Raw genomic sequence first — 19,980 nt, forward strand, 5'->3', positions numbered from 1 at the left:
GAGACAAATCGGCGGCTGAAACGGGAAGATGTTGGTTGACACCTTTTCTCTCTCTCTCTCGGCAGCATCCTTACCCTTCAGAGGAACAGAAGAAGCAGCTGGCGCAAGACACCGGCCTCACCATCCTACAAGTCAACAACTGGTAGGACTCTCTTTGCTTCGACTTCAGGGGCTTCTTCCCTCAGGCGCTGGCGCTTCCTAATGATTGGAATGAACGCCTCCGCCCCCGCCCTCCTTCTTTTTCATACACACTCCACTTACTGACTCATCCGCACCGCGATCAATCCGTCTAAATAGATATGGCCCCCACCAGCCGCCCGAGTCGGGCTCCACACCAGCATCCGTGTTAATTAAGAGTCAAACCAGTGTCTGCAAGCCTCCAATAAATTCATCCGACATGAGTAAGGAGAAAGAGGGGAAGCTGTGAGACCAATTATCCCGCCTCACCTTGGCTGACTGATTGTTTGTTGCGGCTGCTATTATGGCTTATTATCAGCACATTATTCATGTGAACCCCTTCTTTATTCCACGTTTGTCAGGACGATGGTTTAAGATCCGAGCCGTGTCATGTGTCAGGAGAGCAGGTCTGGCTCCTCACGCATGAGCCAACGTCGCTCATGGAAGCGTTCAAAACAAGAGTTCAAAACTTGGATAAAGTCCTGGCTTGAGCCCAGTCTTGGATACAGTGTAATTACACCAGTGTTTATTCTAGAGGTAGGTCTGGATAAAAAAAAAAAAATTACAGCTTTTGTAAAGAATGAATCATGATAAATCGCATTTCAACATTTGATATAATGATAAATTTAGAGATGATGTTGTGGCTGTGACATCACACTGTTTCATGGAGTGTCCCTGTGAAAAATGAATACACATCATGAATACATCAATATTTATTCCATCATTTAACACATTAAAGCCCCATTGCTAAATAATAATAATAACACAAAGTGATTCTGATTTCACTCTGAAATAAAATAATTATAATGGACTTGATTTGAGTCCAGATCTACTGTTAGACGTGTAGGTTGTTTGTTTCCAGTCTCCAAGTCTTACTAGTGTTCGGGATGTTACGGCCTCATAAACACACGTTTCAGGCAAATCGTCGTGCATCCTGTTTGCTCTTCCATGACTAACCTGCGATGTTGGTGGAACAGCATGATGATTCCCAGTGTTCCGCCGCAAAAGTAAAGATCTCTCCATTCAGCCCTCTGTATGACTGAAATGGACATGTTTCTTTTCAACATAAACAAACACTGGCCCGGAACAAATAGTTTGAGTCAGTCGTTTTTGTTCATTCCAATATATGTTTTTTGAAACTTCCTTAAGTCGAACATGAAGCCGTGGACAATGTACACACACACACACACACACACACACACACACACACACACATCATCGGAGTGGCGCATGTGGCTGGACTTTCCTGAGGCGCAAGGTCATTAACTGCCTGTGAATTCCTGCTCAAATAATTTTATCGGCCGTCTGCCATCATTCATTCACTATTTGTGGTCAGCGTCTCGTGGATGCTTGTTAGCGGCGACGAGCTGCTTCTAATTGCCGGCCTGCTTGTGCATATGAATGATGTGTGAGCTGCGAACGTGGCTGGGTAATTGGAGCAGCGCGAGTGGCTGAGACTGTCAAGTGAGGTTTAACCTCAGGTAGCACTACAAAAGGTAGCAGCCGCCGCGCTGATCAGAGCCGCAGCGCCATGGCCGCCAGCTCGCGCCCGCCCGTATTAGCCCTGGCTAATTAAAGGGGCGGCGGCGTCAGGCCGTGCCCGTTTGATCCGAGCGGCCCTTGAAGGACAGGGGAGAGTGAAGCGAGAGCAGGCCGTTCAACTCCAGAGAACTCAGATGAGACCAGATAAATCCCCATAACAGCGGCTAATGATATTCCCCAGCATTGTTCCACCGGAGACCTCAGAAGAGAGATTATCCTTATCAGAAGATCCCTGGGCCAGGCCCCGTGCAGGGGTTATGGAATCATGTGACCCCGCCATATCTGCTCCAATTCATGGATCTGAGATACCATGAGTGTGTCCGACAGTCACATGAACCGGTGGTCGGTCACTTCAGTGCAGCGCTGCTTTTATTGGAAGAGGAAGCAACGCACCCTGAAGGTGTGTGTGTGTGTGTGAGACCAACACACTGTGTAAATCGTGGGAGGTTAATCTTGTCTTGTAGTAGATAAAGCATGAGTGTGTGTGTAAGAGAGGGGAGCCGGGGGTGGTTAATCTAAGCAGTATTAGCTGTTAAACCCTGCACGCCGGGATTCTGCTGCCCCCTCACATTGTCAACTGTGTGTTAGTTTCTCCCTCTGCTTGTTGTCTCTCCCGCCGGGTCCGCGGGGGGGAGGAGGAGGGGAGGTTCTCCGAGTCGAGTGATTGGTTCGTCGAGGAGTTTTGAAGGAGAAACACAGGTGGCAGTGGTGAGGTGGAGCGAGGGAACGGTGAGACAGCCCGCCAGAGAGAGAGAGGAGGAGGGGAGCGTGAGAGGTGACGTTAGGAGAGCGGCCACGTGCTGGGAAGCGCCGTCATCCAGCGTCTCCATAGCAACCACTGCTGATGTTACCTCCTGACCCACTGATTTACTGAAGTCAATTTCCTGAGCTGTGATTCTGTTAGTCAGACTCAGGCGCACTCACACTCACATTTCTGTCCTTGTGGGGACCTCTCATGGCCGTCACCCTTTCCCCAGCCTCTCCCCCTGAGCCTAACCATCCAAGACACATGGCTCACCTGAACCAGGACTCTGAACCAAACTGGATCCCAGTTATTTGGAAGTCCTCGTCCTCAAAGAGAGGCTTAACCCCACAGTCCTTACAAGGATCGTGTTTTGTCAAGAAACGGTCCCTGCAAAGTCGGATAAACAGGCCTCCCTCCAAACACACACACACACAATTGTACGTTTCCCCGTTCACTTTGACTGAACTGAACCGTAGAGAACTGTGGAGAACACACCTCTGTTTGTCAGCGTGTTTAATCTGAGGAAGCCTCCCACGGTGACAAAAGTCCCTCTCTTGACATAATAGATGGCCTCTTCTGCCTTTCCTCACCCTGATCTCAGGTGCACCCGCACACCCCGCGGATGTGTTAACACACATGTCGGCGTGTATTATTGATGAGCGCCCGCGTCGGGGCTGGGCAGATTAAATAAAAATGCTAAAGGCCGGCGAGGGGGTGCAGATCACTCATGAATTATTGGCAGGAATAGGCTGCACCAGGGAATGTGAATTTGAAAGGAGCATGCTTGTGTGTCACAACTATTTCTTTGGAATTTAAACACTGCATTTCCCTACACACACTTCTGAATTGCTGTCTTTTCAAACAGAGACTCCTCAGTTTAACTACTTGTGAAACAGGATTTCCTCTCACCGAAGCCTTGAATTTCTTTTGGGGTCATCACTCCAATCCTCCGGGCCGTCATCTTCTCTGCTCGGTCCTCGAAACCTGATCGCCAGAGTGCTGGTGCGTGCCCTCGCTCCCCACTCACAACTCCAGTTCTTGCTCTCTGGCACTCACTCTCTCTGTCAATGCTTTTAAGATGTTGGTAAAAGGAGGTCTTATTGACAAAACAATCGCTCGGCAGGGCTTAAACACGGCCTTTAAAGCGGCATTATTAAATTGCAGGCAGGAAGGGGAGGGGCACCCGGCAGGGGAAACCTGATGACCTCCCCATCGATTTTTACATCACGGCCGTGTTAGGAGAACTTAGCGGAGGGAAAGAGACGCAGGGAAGCACGGAAATAAAGACGTTTTATATGTTTGAGCTTTTAGCAGCCGTGTGTAGCCGGAGAGCTTCATAATGTGTGTCGAAAGGACACCAGCAGATCCGACACGTCTCAGGAAACAACGCGGTGAACTTGACGCCACTGACATCAGGAGTATAGCGGGTCAAAGGTCACGGGTAGAGATGCAAAACTATTTCCAATCACATGGCCGCCAAAAACTTGTTTTGGTGCCTGGAGGTGTGGGCCTTGAAGGGGTATAGTCGTATCCCTCTGTGACCCCCTCCTGAAGGGCGTCCTGTAAACGTCACGCTCTCTGTCTTGCTCAGACGGGAGGTGCTGCATTCTTCTCTACCGATGAGCTCCAAAGTTGTCGGTGTGATTCTACAGCCTTCACCTTCGCTTAACTCTGCAGCTAAACAAACCTCTGTGGACTTGTACGATCGAGCAAGAGCTGCCTTCACATGATCTTAAAAGTCCTTCTTCTGTGGGATGGTCCACTTCCAGGAGAGCGAAGGCCTCTGAGAGTCTGGAAAAGAAAAGCAGGCTTTCGTAATAAACTGAGATAATCCTAAAATAATATGCAAGAACGACAAACAGGTTGGGTTAGGTGAGTTTCATGGTTGAGTATGTTGACAGGCTGGATGGAGAGACGCTGGAACTTGTTCAGAGACTCTTGTCAAGTGTGTGTGTGATGTGTGCGTGTGCGCGCGCGCACGCACGCCTGTTTTGGAATTAGCCAGCCCAGTTTCAGACCGTGCCCCAGAGCAAGGATCAGACACTGCAGCTTTGTCAAGTTGCTTCAACCTGAAACTGCCTGACATTACTGCAAATACCACATACACACACACACACACACACACACACACACACACACACACACACACACACACACTTTACATAAGACGGGGGCTGGGTGATGAGTGACAAAACCGTTGAGAGATTTTAATCACCACCGCCGTGAACGCCAATACATTTCTCTGGTGTTTACCAGCAATTATCCACCGGTAGGATACACATTCCAAATTGTAAGTGGCTTGAAAGTCGTGACATTTGCTCTACGTTCTTTAACGCAGGGATCAGATTCCAAGATTCTTCTCTCCCCACTGAGAACAATAGCTGAAGAAATGTTGGCGGTCTGGATGCTCGGCAGCTTTTCTGTCAACACGAGCTCTCAACGACATCCACAGGTTCCCAAACTGAAACCGTCGGCTGTAGTGAGCGGCGCTAGCGCCTCAGTCTTGCTTCTCAGTTGGACTTGTGTCTTGTGAGAAAGGGACACAGGGTTTTCGTTTCCAAGCCTAGCCAGCCCACAGCAAGCAGGACCAGCAGGAGGCACAGGGAACTCTTGTGTGAGAGTCCCAATACAGGTCTATTACTTAACCCAGGCTTGCTGAGGTCGGCTTTCTGTTTCTGGTGCTCAGCGGTCTCGACTGGGCGTCTGGTTGTGTCCATCAGTCGGCGATAACAATCACAAATGATCTTTCATAGTTGACTTGAAGACTCCAGTGTATCATGTCAACAGGGTCCAGGTACATAGGCGTCCTGTGATGGTCCAGCTCCTCCCCCTCCCCTGCGCCCCTCCCGCCCCCCGCTCTGTTTTCCTCTTACATCACAGCGGCCTGAGGCCTAACCTGCATGCCTCTTCATTCCCTCCTCTCCTGCTGTTGTTGCCCTGGATCCCATCGTGACAGGCGACAGTCGGATCCTTGGTCCGTACGGGACGTGCGCCAGCAGAGATAGCTTCATGCTAAATGGAAGTTTAAGTCAAACAGCAGATCTGATGAGCCCAGCAGATGTTTTCACTGGCTCCAAGAATCTTTGAATCAGACTTTTTCCTCTTTTCCAATCTTCTCCCTTGTAGTCAGTGTGTGTCTGTGCGGTGAAACCAGGATTTTCTTTTCACTTTGTTGGGTTAGGGTTAGTGCTGGAGAGAATGTTAACTTCCATAGTGGGCAGAAATCCAGAGGCACCTAGTGGTGAGCCTGCAGGTTGCAGTCTAAATAATCACCATGGTATCTGCAGAGGGCCGAAAATGATCTTTGATTCACTACGAAACATGGACTTGATTTTGAACGAGCTGGTGTCACTGACACCGAAGCCTCTCCGTTCCTCGTAAAAACATGGCTTCTGTAAATATACAAATCTCTTTTCAGCGGATCAAAGCTTAGGTTTCAGTCTTTGGGGGAAAATCCTGCTCCACAGCCTCGTACAGATGTGGAGCTCTTCCTCTCTCCTCGCGTGCTGACTCCAAATATTTCATTTCTAAAGCAGCGCTCTGAATCCGAGGGAACCCCATCGTGACGGGCTGCTGGGAGTCAGTGGGGGGAAGTGACACGCACAGAGAAGGGATATGACATGGGGAGCAGGGGGGGGGGATTGAGGTCAACCCCTGCGTCTCTGCCTCAGTCAGCAAAGACGACTCGGTGGTCAAGGGTGTGTTTGTGCGGCCCAGTAAACATGTCTTCAGCTGAAACACACACTCAACGGCACCGCACCGTGCACTGCCAGCTCTTTTGTGAGTCACCCCCTCTCTCTCTCTCTCTCTCCAAATTACTCTGAACATTGATATATACACGAGGAGTAAGTTTCAGATGATGACATCACGGCGTTCGGCCAGGAAGTGAAAAGTCTACGTGTCTTCTTCAATCGCTGAAACTTTGCCGATGTTTTTATTCGGCTGGGGCCGGCCGTGTTTCTGGTTAAAGTCAGACCTCAGGCCAAACCCCGCTCCCCCCCGCCTGCCTCCTGACATTGATGGATGACTGGCAAAGTGAGACAAGACCCCGTGAATGTGTGTGAAGGGAAACAGGAACACTGATAATGAGTGTAGCAGAGGTCATGTGACAGCGATACGCTCCTCTCCCGCGTGTTTTTATTTCTCCTCTTATTTATCTCGGCCCCGTCTGAGGGCAGGGTTGCTCAGTCCCTTCTGCAGTTCACCTTCATAACTTAAGGAGGCACCTGGTTGTCTTGACACACACACACACACACACACACATGCAGACCGGAGTGTGTGTGTGTGTGTGTGTTAGTCAGCCTGTTGCTCCACTCTGTAAAACCCGCTTTAGTGGAAGATTCATGGCTCTCTTAATGGACGCTGGGCTCTTGCATCGTTGAGCTATAGGGTGTGTGTGTTTGTGTGCGCACTAATGGGGATTAAGTGACCCCATGACTGCTCTCAGTTGAAAGCCCCTTTTAAATTTCACACTGTTTTCTTACGTTTCCCTCCATGTGCAGCGCTGGATCGCACTAATCCAACTCATGTTGTCATGAGCTGGATCAGCGGCCCAGTGTGGATGTGTGTCAGTCGGCGGGTGTGTGCATGCGTGTTCGGAGACGCTGGTGTCCGCCTGCCAATAAACTCTTCCATGTAGTGCTGACTCAAAAGCACAGGCCTCTTGACTAATAACAGCCTCGCTCTGCTTGATGGTGTGACTCTTCCGTGACCTTCGCTGCTTGTTGTGCGAGTGTTGCTCATTGTTTCATGCGTGTGCGTGCAAGTGTGGACCTGAGCGCGTCCCTTCAGGTGATACACCAGCTGCCACACCTTCCTCCCTAATGCACACAGGCCTATTATTAGGTCAAACTCTTGCAAGTAAAAGCTGCACACGGGAGCAAATATTTGTATCCAGTCTTATGGAAACATTTGAAGTGAAGGTGAGCTATGCAGCAGGTTTGTGTTTCTTTTAATGATTGGCAGCTCTATAATGAAGAAAGGTAATTATAGTTGAGCAGCAGCACTGTGTTGTGCAGAAATCTGTTGTGGCCCCTGACACGTTGAATGTGATGGTACGTGACTGGTGTCAGTTGAGGCTTCACTTGCTGATGTGTGATCGCAGCGTGAGGAAGGTGCCCAGAGTTTGACCTTGGTCAATAAAGTCCTGCGTGTTGGCTGCTCTCTCAACAAGTCCGACCTCGGTGGATGGACTTGAACGGGCAAAATATGCAAGTTTATGATGGAAACCAAACATGTTTTTTTCTGCGGAGCACAACTCTCAGGTCATGAATGAAGTAGCCGTTTTCCACCATGAAACTAATGAAGTTAATGGTGTTTTCTAAAGTTTTCAGCCTGAGAAGATGAAGCTCTTTTGTCTTCTCTGGACCTCACTTCTTGAAATGAATTTTCAAATGGACTGGAAGATTGACGGAGCAGCTTTGAGCGAGAAGCTGTGGTCCTGGCTATAAAACATAATTGGATCATTTGTAAGCAGGTTTTGTTTTGGTGTCAGTTGGTTCGAACCACTCGCAGACATCCATCTTCATGACCCGGGATTGACACTGAGGGGGAAACGCTCCAACGGAGGGATGTGGGTATAGGTAGAGCAGGAGGTGATTTATGGGCAGCTGTGGTGGGAGAACTTCACAGCTATAATTTCCAAACACACCCACATTCTCAAACACACACAGCATGTAGGTGCCATGCATGAACACACCTCCTCCCTGCTCCGCCGAGAAGAAGTCAGCGCCATAATAAAATAACTAATTACTTAAGAAGATGGAGATGTCTGGAGATACGTGATGGGGATAATAAAGTCCTATAGAAGCGGCTGAGATTGTCTGCCCTCTGATTTATGTCTGATAATAATAGTGTCAGTGAGGACACATCCACACTACATTCAATTTGAAACCAAAACAGTCAGCTTGGTTATCCAGTCCACACACGCGTCAGGGAGCCGTTTACAAGCCACGTCTTCTGGTCCGTTTCGTGGCCCAAACTGAGTGAAACGTTTTTCACTACATTTTGTTGGTTCAGTTTTACAGTTTAAAATATGCTGCTGCTGTGACTGTGGTTTGGAGCAGAGAGGTCAAGTGTCAGAGAGGGACCCCATGTGCCACTCACTCGGGGAACCTTCCACCACAACCTATTAACATGCATTATTTAAACTAGGTGTTTGACCTCCTCGGCGACATCCGAATGACATCCAGCATTTACTTGACTCACTTTTGTTTGCCTCACGTTTTGTGTAAAATTTCTGTTCATGGATGTAACATCTCCAGTTGCAGTGGTGTTGAAACAGAACCGTAAAAACAGAAACATAATTTCACCTCACATTTTTGTGTTGGAGTAAACGTTTTTGGAAAGTAGTTGGAGTCACTTAAAAATGGACATGTTCACTCTGAATGACTGCGTGTCCCAGCATGCATGACGGGACAAAAAGGTCAGTCCTGCAGTGGATTTTCTCCAGTTTTTTTGTTCTCTGTGGCGATGTGAGGGTGAATCCTTAATCACTTCATTACTGTGAGTAAATAGCTCAGTGTCTTCAATAGCCATTGGTTAAAATCTTATTGAACACAAACAAAGAAATGTGTCTTGATCAACTTCATTTTTTTAGACGCTTACATATTACTCATTTTTAACCCGATTTTATTTATTGTTTATTATAATCGTAAACTGTCTTAAAATCTAACACAATTTTTTTTTTTTTTTTTTGTGCCAGCTGTTTTACTGCTGTTTTAAAACACAAGGGGAATAAGAGAAGGAGAGTGGCCTTTCTGACATGTGTTTATCTCAAATCCAACTTTTTAAGTTCCCCCCCAAGAGGTCAAACTGAATCAATGTGGTGAAGCCGGAGCAGCATTTCAGAGCCATGTGTTAATTGTGGCTGAGCAGTGGGCGATCGATGGCAAGCGTGTGGAGACAACCTGATGATGCTGCTGCTGGTTTTTTCCACTCTCCCAGGTTCAGCTGGATTGTGTGGCTGTTTGAAGCAGCTCTCTCATGTACACCCGTGGTGTTAGTGTTGAGGAGAAGCAGCTCAAGTCTTCGCCGTGTTTCACCAGCCACCACATCTCTGATCACCGACACCACACTGAAACGTGTGCGTGAGGCGGGAGAGGAACCTTTTGTGTGTCCAATCTGCATCTTTCCACTGCTCGTTATTAAATTATCCCCTAATTGGTCACGCAACAGAAGCAGCTGATGAAAAAGACAATTTCTTGCTTTTAATTGGGCATTTTACGTGTGCGGCGCCTACACCTGTGTGCGGCCGCCGCGGCTGGCCGTGTGCGCCTCTGCTGTAATGAGAATGGGACATTAGCGGAGCTTTGGCAGGCGGCGTCGCGATCCGTTCCACTCCTTCCCTGAGAAGGAGGGACCTCCAGCAGAGGATGGATCCCGACATCAGCAGCCTCCCGAGGAGCAGTGCACTGGAGGCAGAGCAAGAAAAGGCTGGGACTCGTCCGCTCCCCCCGTTCTTTAGACTTTCAGGACTCTTCATCTGTGGCACGACATATGGCGTGTTCTTCCATCCACTGTATGGCTGCTCGCGTATGTCAAGCATGTCTGCCCCGCTGGGAATCAAACCCCTGGCAGGGCAAATTCTCAGAAGTAGACAATGCAGTTTTTAAATCTGGGTCATCTGTAGGGTAGCGCCATGTATTAAGCTCACACCAGGAGAGCCGTGCTCCAACCAATCAAATGAGACACCTGAAAGACAGCGTGCGGCGGGTTCTTCAGCAGCAGCAGCAGCGATCCTGACAGTCTCACACTGTTGTGCTCGGAGGGCTGGTGAGGGTCAGCTCCTTGGCTCGGGACGGTGATGTTGCCACTTGGGCTCCTCATAAAAGGTGCTCTTCTTCAGTCGCTCCTGTTTGATTCTCACTTGAGATATGCACAGAAACGGCGTCACCATGTGTGAATGGCAATAATTGCAGGACAGTCAAGCGCTTCTTCAGCCTGACACACACCAAAATAAACTATGTAAATGTCAAGTCAATCCACAGTGGACACTTATCGCTGCTGCCGTTGATCGCCATCTTTTAACCACAGCTGCGCAATTATTGATACTATAATAGAAGTTAATATCTGTTGTCAAGTCGTCATAAATCCTCCAGTGGAGACTCTGTTGCTGGACTTGGGTCGTACCACCAGTGGTGTGTCACGCCAAAATAGCCCAGCTATTGTTGCTCTGAACTGGGCTGAATAGTGCGACTCATTGTGTTGTGATGGGAGGCTGGGGAACCAACAGGCCATAAACACTGGCCCTATAGCACCCAGGGGTCGTGCAAAGGTGAACCCCCCCGCCCCCACCAACCAGAGGAGCTCTGCTTTTCCCTTCTCTGCTGGTCCACTCCCTCCATCACTCTTCATGTTCTCTGACTCCTCTTTCATATTTCCTCTCCTCTCGTCTTCTGTCTCTCTCTCGCTGTCAGCTTATTAACAGTCACAGCAAGAGAGTCTGGTTTGCAGAGCAGAACCCCCTCTCCACCCTCACCACTCCGTTCTCCTGGCTGCTATTATGAGAGGCATTTTATCCCTTTGTTCCAGGCCCCATGGTGCATCTGGCCTCAGATATGGAGACGTTGGGGACAGGAAACCGGCGAGAGTTTTTGCAACAAGGAGGGGGATAGTTCAGGAGGTGGACCCCATCCTAAGTTTCCACCACGCAGGAAGGGAATGATAAGGAGCAGACGAAGGAAACAGATACAGTAGAGGCTGTTGTGGGGAACATTGTGTTGTAAGAGCCATGTAATAAGCAGAAGAGGAGCCTTGTGTTTGTCCATCCACAGGCTTGTAAAGCCTGCCGTATCTCTTTAGAGGTCAAGTTACAAGTCCAAAACTCTCCTCCCTGATGTGCCAGGAAAACTCCTCCAGAGAACACCTCTTGCCAAAACAGCCTCCTCTGTTGCATCAGTACATTTAAGGGAGGAAGAATAGGTGAAGAGAAAAAGGGGCCAACAGTTAGCAGGCGATGGCCCCGGGTTGACCTCGTCCTTTTTATAAAAGGCCCGGAGTGAAGAGGAGAGGAGTTGGAGGAATGCTCGGGCCTCCTCAGCGCTCCTTGCCCTTTTCTCTCCCTCGCTCCTGCTCCCATATCTCACCCGACAGAAACAGGGTAGCAAGGGAGGGGAGGGGAGGGGAGGGGGGTGTCGGTGATAAAACTCCAGACGTTCCCTCAGTTGATGGTTCTCTGCCATGTCAGTGCATTCTTTCATTCCTCCCAATGTGTCTTTCGCTCTCCTGCTTTCTTCATATTTCACTGTTGCAAACTAGATTTGAACTCGCCCTTGGATGCAACACCATACAACTCTTCCTCCAGTGTCAGTTCTTTCACTTTCGGCTCACGCAAGCAACTTTTTCCCCTCTGAATTGCCTTTAAGAGACTGGGTGTCTCTGTCGCATTGTTTTGCGCTTCGACTTGCGTCCGACGTGTGTGTGGTGTTAGAAAACACCGATACGTTTTTTTGTATTATGGAAACATGTTTTTGTGCCGGAGCCACGTGGTGATTCTTCCCAGCAACATGGAGCTCTTGTCCAGCGGAACGTTTCTGTTTCGAATCTGCTACAGCTAAACTTGTAATTGAGCATGGTGACTAGCGAAACAGTTGGATATAGTAAAAGAAAATGTTCCCCTCATGCTGGAGTCCCTCGCTGCCTGTATGAGCGCCTTTTCTTTCATTGTAGCGCAGCGATTGTTTCCTTTCGCTGAGCTAATGCTCTGCTTTTTAAAGATGAAATAGAAGTGTCCGGTGGGGCAACAGCAGGAACACATAAATCAAGTCAGAAGCCTCTCGAGCCCTCGCTCCTTGGGGTCAATACAGGTCAAAGGGTCGCTTCACAAGGGGTTAAGGCTGAGCAAGGCCAGAGCAGCGCTTGTGTGTTGAGGTGTGTGTGTGTGTTTGAATAAAGCTCGGAGAGATTTGAATGTGTGTTTGTGTGAATGTGATAAACGTTCTGACCGTGAGCTTTTATAGGAGGTCACGGGGTAAAAAGGACGGTGCGAGGCTAAAGACCCGACTCCTGTGAAAACATACACACGCTAAAAAAAGCTCCCACCATCTGACTCTCACACACAGTCACCTGTCCTGCTGGAGAATCACCAGCCAATAAACCAGACCCAGAAAGTTCAGCGCTGGGTTGTTTCTAGGAGGTGAAAACACGATTCCGTCACACATGCAGAGAGATTAGCGCCATGGCTTGGACCATGAGGGGCGTGTGGGAGGAAGTCGGAGGGGGGTGATGACATCATCTCAAACCCAAACTTGAAAAGTACTAGTGCAAGTCTTCAGCTGAAGTAGTTGTCACTACTAGGAACCGTGAGTGATTGAACACCTGCCTAACCCTGGAGCTTCTCTGGCTGGATCTTATGGATCCACCTCCATAGCTTCATGGTGTCTGCCATGTGGTGACTGAGACACGCGAGGGCAACGCGACCTTACCGACCTGTGGGATAGAAGGAGGAAGCCAACTGACCCACTTCACTGTCACACTTCAGAGTGCAACTCGTCCTCACAGCTAGCACGCTGTTCAGTAGCTCCACTGTCCAGTAGCTCTACACCACCAGAAACCAGGTTAACATCCAGGACATGTTTGGGTTTGTCTGACTCACAAAGAGGACAAGCAAAGTGTTTTAACCGTGGCCGAGCCAAGTGTGATTCACAGTGAGCAAACCAACATGTTTCAGACAGGCAGAGAGAAAATCCCTCCTAAGCCTCGCCCCACAAAGACCCCAGTGTTTTTGGCTGCCGCGGCTGTGTATATGCTGAGGCGGCGCAAGTTTGTACAAGTCCTGGAGATGTGCGCTTGGAAAGACAACTGCCTCGGTTGTTAGGACTGCGGTTCTGCTGCGAAACTCTCGCAGCATTTAGCAAACACCGAGTCTGGCGTCTGTCGTGAAGACACTCAAGGTCATTGACGGATAGTTTTTCCAGGATGGTTTCTGCAGAAACACTGACATTGTTTTGTCTCTCCCCTCCCTCCCCCTGTCTCCTTCAGGTTCATAAACGCCAGGAGGAGAATAGTCCAGCCGATGATCGACCAGTCCAACCGAGCAGGCAAGTCTCCTCTTGTTGCCCTCCTCAGGTCTCAGTCCCCGGCTCCTGCTGCCGGCGAATACTCCACTGATACTGGAATGTCTCGCAGCGCCGAAGCTTTTCCTGACTGATACTCAGTTCTAAACAAAACATTGACAGTCAGTCACTAATGTGCTTTGATGTGGGGAAAAAGAACTGTTAATTGGGAAATGAAACAGAAGCGATTGAACCGGCGAACAAAACAGGCTGTGTTGGGGCTGAACCCCGCCGCCCTCCCCCACGGAGAACGACGCGGTTTCTTTTTTTGGGTGACCGTTGTTTGGCTTCTTGGCTCGACTCCCCGCCCTTGTTTTCTCAGTCCAACTTGTCCCCATTTGTGGCTGTTTCAGGGAGCAGGCGGGGGGGTCCCCCTGGTGCACGGCTTGGTTTGGACTGCTGTAAACTTTATTACCTGTAATAGGGGTCAGAGGTCGGGGTGGCATTAGGGGCGCAGTAAAGTTCAAAGGCATTCAGTGGGGCCGGGGTCTCGCTTTGGCTCAGCTGACCCCCAAACGGCCTAAATGGAAGACGAGGGGATTTCTAGGGGAGCAAAACAATGGAGGCAAATAAGGAGCCGCTCAGGTTTCACGTATCGTCAGCGCTCACTTAGAGCCGCTATTTATTAGACCAGGGAGTTCAAGGACTGTGCTGCAGAGTCCATCAGGTGCTTCGGAAAAGTCTGTGACATCTGCGATATGTTCACGTAGCAGTGTCCAGGAGCGCCTGAACACATGAGCGCGTTTGTCTGTGAAGAAGAAGACGAAGTTACGACTTTGAAATCAACACAGCATGTGGCGGCTCGTCTCGTGGAATCAAAGATGGCGGAGGATGTTTGCGTCGAGTGTTAAAAGTGCTTTAGCTTGTAGCAACTTTGGGCCCCTCCAGAGACCAAAATGAAAGTCCAGTGCTGGACAGCTCAGAGACGTGAATCTCGAATTGCTTCAGACGGCTGTGAACACGGATTCGATGTGTGTTCAACATCGCTGGGGGCTACTTCATAATCTGATTTATATCCACTTGAGCTTTGTATTCATGCCTTCACAGTAACTGCTATGACCTGCACCAGTGCTTCAAACTGCTGGAGTTAGAACTAGAGGAAGCCAGTGAGTGTGATTATCTACTGTGGATTTAGTGGAAGTAGGAAGCAATATGAGCCTTTGTAAATGACTCTTTGCAAATCCAGTCTTGGAAAACGTTCCTGGGTGTGATCTGGAAAACACACTTGAGTGGTGGAAACATGTCATACAGTCAAGAAGCTGCAATGAAGGTCACGTCCAGAGACGTGTCAATCAAGCCCATGATGTGTCCCATAGATGTTTGATCTGTGGACATTCACAGTTTGTTTTCCACCTCTCTCCACCTACGTTCAGTGTGTGAACATCATGCGTGCAACTTTTGCACTTCTCAGGTTTGTTTGACCTGAAACAGCCGCCAGATATGAAAATATCAGAACACAGTTATTGGGGACAAAGGCGCCTCAGCTAGACGTCCCAAAATAGTCCTTCCAGTTGGACGGAGTCCGGGTTTTAAACAAAAGTCCTTGTGTGCGTCTCTGTCGGGAAGATCCCTATTAGAGCATGTGGGCGCATTAAAGCCGACCAGGAGCTTACGGAGCCGCGCCGGCTCTGCAGACACGGAGCGACTGCCTGTGCGTGCACCCACCAGCAGATGATCCCACTCTGGCCACTGAGTCTTAATTAAAAGCACTAATTGACCACTCCCCCCCCCCCCCGACTCCGTCTCTGTCCACAGTAAGTCAAGGAGCGCCCTACAACCCAGATGGCCAGCCCATGGGGGGCTTCGTCATGGACGGCCAGCAGCACATGGGAATCAGACCACCTGGTAAGGCTTTCTCTGCCTGTCTGTCCCTTTCTTCCTCTCAGTTCTCCTCCATCCCTCTTCCTCCGTCCGTCATCTTCCCCTCACTTCTCCACTGCTCGGCCGGTTCCCCCCTACCAAACGCTAAATAAAACACCGCCGCCTCCATCTTACCGCAACACACGCACACGCACAGCAGAACAGGTGTGGTCAGTCACATTCCACAAGCATCCACCGCCTCACGCTCAGGCCTCCTCTCTCACGCCATCAGCTCTAATCCCAGAGTTTGTCCTTAAGCTCCTCTCCTCCTCCTCTATCCCCTGTTTTCTGGGATTCTCTCAAGTCTTTAACTCTTCCTCAAAGTCAGCAGGTTTGGATAAAGTGCCTGGCGACTTAACTCCCTCCCCTCGGCCTCAGTCCTGCAGCTCACCTCCTCCACTGCTTCTTCACCCTTCACTTCATTACAGATGAAATCAACACTTGCGGGCTTGCTTCAGTAAAACCAACCACACAGCTGCTAACTCCTGACCATCCTCAGATATCTGGACAGAACCCAAGTTATTTCAGGTTGTCCTTCCGTTTGCTAAGCGTGATGTCGACCTTTCAGCGGTCGTCGACAGCGTTGCTTCTCAGCTTTGGGACCAGCAGGCAGGCTTCACAAAAAACCCCACTGTTTAATGGTCTTGTTCATCACAGAGCAGTAATAGTTGAATGAAATACTTTCTCACTGGAGAACCTCCCATCTGAAGTCCCGTCGATCAGAGCTTCTGCTGCAGGACATGTTTGGGTGTTTGATCCACAGCCTCTTCTCCTCTGTGCTCCTCAGGTCCGATGGGTGGCATGGGCATGAACATGGGCATGGAAGGTCAATGGCACTACATGTAGCCCCGCCCACATCCGAGGGATCGCAACACAAAGAGGAATGTAAGTAAACGCACCATCCTAACGTTTAGGGGGATTTCAGCTGGGCCGTTCGATGAGTCGTCACTTTCCTTCCCTTATTTTGGGGCTTTCTGCCGCACAAAGGAGCTGTTTTGTCTCCCGGGGCGATTGTGCTGCGCTCTATCACTCCCACCCTCGGCCGGGTGATAAGAGCCTTTGATCGCAACCTTGTAGCTCTTTCTGCGAGCTCACATTTCTGACTGCCACGAGACCGAGGAGAGGAAACGTCCCCGAATTATTGATGGCTGCGTTGTGGCTGGCGCTCATTGGAAGGGGGCAACTAAGAGGAGCTGGGGGGGCAGATCGAGGGTGCGGGGGGGCAGGTATGATGTTGCCACGGCAACAGACTGATTGGCCAAAAATGTAAGCAGTTGTCGCTGGTGCAAGGAGAGTGAGCGAAGTGAGCGTCCCTTAAGTGTCGTAAATCTGCCGGGCGGCTGTTGATGCATGAGACGCGTTAATACACAGAACCATCACGCTCTGCAGCGCCCCCCCTCCACCCGCCCATGGAAGGCTCAGCCTTGCTGGTTGCTTCTCTGTAGGTCACACAAACACCTTAAAATCTGTGATTCTCTGCCTGTGTCTCTCTCTCTCTCTCTCTCTCACCTCCTCCCTCTCGCTCGCCCCGGGGCCCAGCACACTCCCACATGGTTCTGGAAACACACGTATAGAGGGACGTACACAGAGCTGTGTTGTCTGCGAGCGTCGGCTGGATGGAGCGGTCGGAACCATACACACCTGTGTGGTACCTGGGTGGGCGTGTTCGCGTGACGAAGAAGTCACTTGTGTGTGTGTGTGTGTGTGTGTGTGTGTGTGTGTGCGTGCGCGTGTGGTAATAGGATTACTCCTGGCACAGGGAGGGACCACAAACTAGTGCAAAATGGAGGAGGTAGCCAGCAGGGTTCGGAGCTTAGCCGGGCCTAATTGACTAGATCCAAATTAAATATGCCGTCAACAGAGGTGTGACCAATGGATTTGACTTATTCAGTTTACAAAAATAGAGACCATTAACCGCCAACATGCGGCGCCATGAGAACGTGCCGAGCTTGTTTCCATCGCAGACAAAGACGGAGGAGCTCACATGGCGTGGCTCGGCTCAGGTCTGAGGCGGAGGGAAACATGGAAACTGAGAGGCTGGTGTGTAAACATGAGGGTTTTCCTCCGCGTCCACGCCGACTCTTACCAGCAGCTGCTAGCCTTCCCAGCAGACCCTCGCTTTAAACAGCCTCAATTTGCCTGCTGAATCTGGTAATTGGGCCACCAGAGGAATCCTGGCTGAGCCGAGCGAGCGAGGGAGGAGGAGGCGAGAGGGAGGTGAAGACGGAAGGAAGGGGAAGAGATAGTGACGGAAAGTGGGAGCGCGTGACGTCTTCTCTTGGTAGCTTCAGCCAGCTGCTAGCCAAAGTCGCCCTCACCTTCCCGACCGCCCTCCGTTCTGGCCTGGGATTCCCTGTTTTCTGACCCACACGTGCGTGGTGTTTCATGGGCTTCTCACCGTCGGCCGCGGTCACACAGCCACATCAGTAAAAACTAAAGCCAGTTAGCGGCTGTGAGTCCAGCCGGCGATGATTACGGAGCTTATATCCTCTTGCGAAACAATACACCTGTCAGCCGAGATGACGTCCAGCAAGTGGAGCAGAAGCGAAGCCGGCCTTTGATAGCCAGGAAAATGACTCTTGTTTGACCCTCTGCCCCCCTCCCTCCGCGCCCCCTCACCTCCCACCCCTCTCTTCCTCTCCGCTGATGAGCAAAATTAGCCAGGGGTGGCCCATGAAAACTGTAGTTTTCAGCTCCCAGACAAAAGATATTCTGGAGTCGCAGGATTAATGATGGCGCGGAGCGTATGGAATTCTTTGGCCGCCCTCGCTGCTCCAGGCTCTCCCCCAAAATGTCGGCCAGAACGCTTGAGTGGACGTTGCCTGTAACCCCTTGGCTGCCAGACTCAGCTGGGGACCTTTTGTCCCAGAATTCATTGCTCCGATCATTAAGCTCAAATGTGTTCACCTTCTTGGCGAGGGGTCAGGATCCGCCTCCCCCCAAACTTCCTTGTTCTGCTGGATGAACTTTTGCTATTAACGAACTGGCCGGAGAGCCCGGCCCCGGTGGGAGCCCCCGCGCATTGTCCCCGCCAGTGTCTGCCTCTGGCTCCAGGCTATGCTTCGCTCCGTCACTTGATGTTTGTTTGCGAGCGCTCGCCTCCGTGACCAAGTACGACCTCAAAGTCTGACGTCATTTTAAGGACTGTTTCCGTCCTGCGCTTCTTCAGTGCTAACCTGAATCCCGTGATACTTGTTGCATGATGTATCGAGCACAGAGGCAATGGTCCACCGCTAACTGCCTGGATGTCAGGAGACTCTTGGTCCAGGAGACCCACTTCAGGAAACCTCATCGACACCTTCATCTGACTGAACCAAGTCTGTGCTCGATGCATCATGTCTGATCATCGAATCCGTGACGGAGAGTGGTGCTCCTTTACCGCCACCTCATCTTTAGCTTCTGGATCTTCTGTTGCTGGGGACAGCTGAGGATGACACCGTGTCTGTTGTTTATCTCTCACCAGGTGCAACCTCTCCAGACGTGGCTTTAATTCAGACCTCTAGCTTGCGCTCTCTCGCTCTGGTGGCTCACATGTCGATTGGTGGTTGAAGCTAATTTTCAGTGGAGTGAAGACGTTGGCCCTGGGTGTCACTTAAAGTCGATGATCGGTGTTTGGTCTGTAAGTCCTCTCCCACTGGTAAAGCAGCATTACTGCGGGTGTAGGATTAACTCTCTGAAGCCGCCACTGCTTCCTGGCTCGTAAACCTTCGCCGGCTGCAGCACCGCCACGCTAGCTTCAGATTAGCAGCGCGCACATTTGCAGTGGTCACCAGAATCGTGAGGGACGCTGGTGTTGGGCCACTTGTCGTCCTGATAAGAGCCAAAACAGCCACCGTTTGTGGGGCGACGCCGTTCATATCCCTGTAACAGTTTTACCTTCCTTGGATCGTGTTTTTCGTGGGGTTCTTGATTTTCCTGCTCCTAAAGCTGTGGCCCCCCTCTCTCCACAGACCTGCAGGGCGAACCGGGGACCACCTCAGGATCACGGGGACAGGATTCCCTGACGTCCTGGCGACAGGAGCTTCTGTCCAACATGACTCCACCACATTTATTCGGCTGATAATCCTGGTCTATGCACCGAGCTCAGGTGGTGCTGAGGCTCAAAACCCGAACCTTGATGGACCCTCTGCTGCCCTCTAGGCTCACACGGATTCCTCCTTTTTTTTGAAAGCCCGAGCGTTGACAACATACAAGAGACACGACGGGCGGATTTGCCGCCCCAAACACAAAGACTTCCTGAGAGGAGAACTTGACTCTGTGGGTCCGATGGGATTGGACCCAGGAGAAGCTAAAGTCTGTATCTGACAGGACACTGAGAAACCAGAAGCGGTGCCCTTTAAGAACTGAAACGGGAGGAGGAGGAGGAGAGAGAGAGAGAGTATAACTATATCGACACCTAGTGGGGGAGCGAGCGGCGAAATATACTGTATACTGATGTAAAGAGGCGCTGGACTCACCAGGTTTGGGAATTAACTATTGTAAATGCTGTTGTACTGTTCTGCATATTATGTTGTTTCTAATAGATTTTTTAAAACAAAGGATGTGAACTTTTTTCTCTTTTTGTTTCTGGTTTCTTTCCACACTATATGTGTGTGTGTGCGT

General features: G+C 50.3%; 1 protein-coding gene across 1 annotated transcript in view; it reads left to right on the forward strand.

Moving 5' to 3' along the window:
* LOC128765258 (homeobox protein Meis1) overlaps window positions 1-16,263 on the forward strand; it is a 72,600-nt gene extending 56,337 nt beyond the window's left edge. The window contains exons 9-11 of the mRNA XM_053875847.1: window positions 66-142; window positions 13,445-15,363; window positions 16,166-16,263. Of these exons, the coding sequence (XP_053731822.1) occupies window positions 66-142; window positions 13,445-13,613 (246 nt within the window). The 3' untranslated portion in view covers window positions 13,614-15,363; window positions 16,166-16,263. The remainder of the gene's footprint in view (window positions 1-65; window positions 143-13,444; window positions 15,364-16,165) is intronic.
* The last annotated feature ends 3,717 nt before the right edge of the window (window positions 16,264-19,980 follow it).

The sequence above is a fragment of the Synchiropus splendidus genome, chromosome 9, assembly GCF_027744825.2.
Source record: "Synchiropus splendidus isolate RoL2022-P1 chromosome 9, RoL_Sspl_1.0, whole genome shotgun sequence".
Lineage (NCBI taxonomy): Eukaryota > Metazoa > Chordata > Actinopteri > Syngnathiformes > Callionymidae > Synchiropus > Synchiropus splendidus.